Below are 4201 nucleotides of genomic sequence, written 5' to 3'. Positions count from 1 at the left end.
TATATTATAATTATCATATTCATTATTATCTTCATATAATGAAAAATAATAATGTGATTCAATACATTGTGGTTTATGATCATTTATATCAAGTATATGAATAATCATATGATGTAATGTTATATGATTAGCTTGATCTTTACATTCAATAGATAATGATATTTGATCTTGTTTTTCACGATCTAATACTGTTTCTGTATATAAACGATATTCATGATTGATTGAATCTTCATATGATAAACGAAAATCTAATGCATTTAAACCAATTAATATACATTGTATAGTATTATGAATTAATAAATCAGGATCTTTAACTTCAATTAATGCAATTAATTGTCCAGGTGATTGATTTTCTAAAACTGTTAATTCTGTTTCCTTTAATCTTTGACTATTCAATATGGTAGAAGTATCTTGTGATAGGAATTGTATAGGATGAATTTGTATAATTGGTGATTCATCATCAATATTTTCTATTTCTATTTGTATTGTAGTAGAACCAGTTTTAGTATATGGTAGAATAGCACCATCTATAGCAATTACATCAAAATTAATCATTGTAGTTGGTAAATATAAACGACTTACATTCTCATATGTGATTATATCAACATTTAAAGGATGAAGAATACGTAATTCACCATTTTTAGTTATTTCAAAAAAATAACGGATTAACTGATTTGTTGTATCTGGGGCAAAACTATAATTGATTTCAGCATTTTTACCTTCATCAATATCAATAGCATGTACTTTTAGTATTGTTTTACCCACTGGATAATTCTCTGGTATTGATCCAATTTTTTGATTAGATAATTGGGGTTTATATAATAACTGAGTAAATTTTGGACTATTATCATTAATATCTATAAGATTGATATGAATTAATAAATTACTACTTAATTGAATTAAACTTTCATTATTTATAGCCATTAATAATAAATACCAACCATAAGGATTTGTTTCACGATCTAAATGTGATCGTGTTATTAGAAATAAACGTTCAATGTTGAAATGATCTGAATTCATTGGTTCTATCATTAATTCAAATATATCGGTACCGCGCGATTTTAAATTTTCCGCTTTATTCAATATATATGAATGTATATTTTTATCATTATCATTGTTATATGAATTGATATCTGAATTGAATAATTGATAATGAATTTTAGCATTAATACCAATATCTATATCTTTAGCTAATGGTATAGATTGTTTCGTCCCTGGTTGATCTTCATCATGAAAATTTATAATTATTTTATTTATATTCCATTTTGGTATATTATCATTAATATCTTCTATAATAATATGAATTTGATAAATTTTTTGTATATTATTCATAAATAATCCTATTCTTAATGTAATAATACAATCAGTATTCATAGTTGGATCATTTCCATGATGAAAGTCCAGACTACTACTACTACTACTTATACTACTAATCATACTACTTAATTCATGATTAGTAAGTGGACATATCAATTCACGATCTATTCGATCATTCACAATCAATTGTAATTCATTTAATTGGTTTAATTGGATCCATTTAAATTGAAAACATTGTACACCTGAATCTTTTAAATTTAATATTTTAATGAGTTTTGTTAGATTTTGATTGTTACCATAGTGATTATTAAATTGTATAAATAAATTACCTAATTTATGATTAGATGCAATAATTGTACCTTTAGGTAATTCTTCTAATATTTTAAATGTTAATTCATCTATATTATGTATATTGTTACCATGAATAGAAAAAGTAGTATATAGGGTTAAATAGTAAAGGAAAAAGGTTATATTAAAGAATAGATGAAAATATATCCGGGTTAATAATAAACAGTTTGATGATGTAATCAATTGATGGATTACATTGTTATATCTATGAATGATCATTGTAGTTTAGTTGTTCATTTCTGATTAGAAGATAATGAATGAGTTGAATGGTGTATGTATGTATTTGGTACATCCATTTGTAATCACTAAGCTAAAATGAGAATAAGAAGGGTTGAATGAATGAACATATAAACATTGGTACAATAAGGAGGCATCAAATATAAATAGGCCACATAAATCATTTGGTTTATATGTGAGGGCTGGGATACTGCTTGGGTACCTAGGGGGGTGGCATACTCGGAGCCTTTAATCTAAAGCTTTAATCAACAAGACAGTGGGGCAACGTCAGGAGTTGGTGACCAACAATACGTTCATAAGCCATTTGTTCGTTCAGGATCCTAGAGCTTATATGAACCGTTGGTTTGAAATCAAGGTTTTACAACTCCCCTGGGTGGATCTTTTGTACCCTTCAACTAGGTCAAACCGTTGGACATTCGCTTTTCAACCTTTCGATTTCGTAAAAACACACCCCTGCTTCGAAAAAGCAGTGAGTAGGACTTCTTTAGTAGTTGTTATATTCACGTAGCCATGTGAAAGCATTTCGAGAGGGAGCTGATTCTCCCCACACTGGACCGTACCATGTCATTTGGGGGCGATTAAAAAGAAATCTTTGAAATTGGTTCTTGATGCCATGACAAACGATGGAAGCTTTTATTCGGGGACGTTATTTCACTGAATACAAAGTTTAAGAGACGTTAATATTAATTAATTTTTTTCCCTAGTTTATTCTACAAGCTGTAAGCTTTCAATTGATGTATGATTCAAGACCATGGCCATTTTTTGTTCCAAAGTTATTGCAATTTATACGGAACCTTTGTTACTCTATTTTTTCTACCTTGATGTCTAGTTTTGGATATATCAGTGAATCGGAATCAGAAACTAATCGAGTAGTGTTCCAATTGACTCATCTTCTCATTCGCGCGCTTGTCAACCACTCAGATAAATAGGATAGTTTTCATCTCTGTATCTAACACAATTGGTCACACTTCGAACTCATACGATTCTAGCTTCAAGGTTGAACCAGTCAGCCTATCGTATCAACGCCTTAATCTAGATTGAGACAAGTTTTCTTCTGTATATTAGTGGATAGATAGATCAAGGACGTAACAGTTCTAAATACAAACTGACTTCAGATAGTGTACCTTAATTTGAAACTTCTTGATAGTGTAAATACAATATCTCATACCGAAAAGAACTCAACCCCTTGAAGTTATGCATCGCAATTGAATTCATTACTCTAAGAAGGACTTGACACGCATGACATTGATCACCACTCAGTGATCAATCAATTGTGATTACATCTCAGTCCTACAGAAGGTCGGTCGCTGCCCGAGTAGCTCAGTGGTAACGTCTCTGACTGTAAAGCTGAGTGACACGGGATCGAATCCGTCGGGGAGAACCAGTTCCCTCAAGATTACAGGTACACCTTGCTGACGAGTGCCAAGTAGCACGAAATCCGGGTCCAGGGTTTCCTGTTGACTACCTCCAACCACCATCTGCACTCAACATAGTGCACGCAATGTCGAGCCACCCAGACTAGTGACCACATTGCAACTTGATCGATAGCATTCGATCAGCACTAAGAAGGACTTGACACGCATGACATTGATCACCACCCAGTGATCAATCAATTGTGATCATTACTCTATATCTTCTCTTTCAATGACTTATTAGTGCTATTTGTTGATGATCCCCAGAATTAAAAAAAAGAAACAAAAGAAAGAAAACGATCTCGTTTTTTATTATCTCCAATCTTTCTACAGTTCAAATCAGATCATTATTACACACTTCCCAATTTACTAGTTTGACTTACTTTACAGGTTAAAATTCATCACCATTGACCTATTACATATGTGTACTTATTAATTGTTGACTGCACCAATCACATTTATCCTGTAACCCAGTGTTATCAATGATTGATTTATTCACCTTGGTAATGAATACACTTATTGATTATAAAGACTATGGTATGTAACAACTAAAAACAGTTTTTTTTATTGTTTTAATTACAGGTTTATAAGTTAACTTCCTGTTTACATACAGAAAATGGATACTAATAAAAACCCTTTACACTTAACACATTTATAACTGAATATCACTTAATCAAAATTACCATTTGTTAGGTATATAATGGATGATCAGCGTAGAGAAGGTTAAGGCCCCCGAATGCCCTGGTACGGCCGAGAGTGGGGAGAGTCCGCTCTCCGTCTCCAAATGCTCTCACATGGTCACGCGTATACAGCCTCTGATAGGGAAGTCCTACTCATTGCCTTCTCGCACCACGGATGTTGTTTACGAAGTTGAGAGGACGAAAAGC

At 31.9% G+C, this 4201-nt stretch overlaps 1 protein-coding gene across 1 annotated transcript in view; it reads right to left on the bottom strand.

Annotated features, from left to right (window-relative positions):
- Smp_199910 (cadherin, putative) overlaps positions 1 to 1884 on the bottom strand; it is a gene marked incomplete at both ends in the record, with an annotated part of 2136 nt that extends 252 nt beyond the window's left edge. Inside the window, one exon of the mRNA XM_018792130.1 lies at positions 1 to 1884. This exon is cut by the window's left edge and continues 252 nt beyond it. Within this exon, the coding sequence (XP_018644781.1) occupies positions 1 to 1884 (1884 nt within the window).
- Positions 1885 to 4201: the final 2317 nt, after the last annotated feature.

The sequence above is a fragment of the Schistosoma mansoni genome (assembly GCF_000237925.1).
Source record: "Schistosoma mansoni, WGS project CABG00000000 data, supercontig 0686, strain Puerto Rico, whole genome shotgun sequence".
Lineage (NCBI taxonomy): Eukaryota > Metazoa > Platyhelminthes > Trematoda > Strigeidida > Schistosomatidae > Schistosoma > Schistosoma mansoni.
The sequence above is the reverse complement of the archived record's forward strand: the minus strand, read 5'-3'. Positions and strand labels throughout refer to the sequence as shown.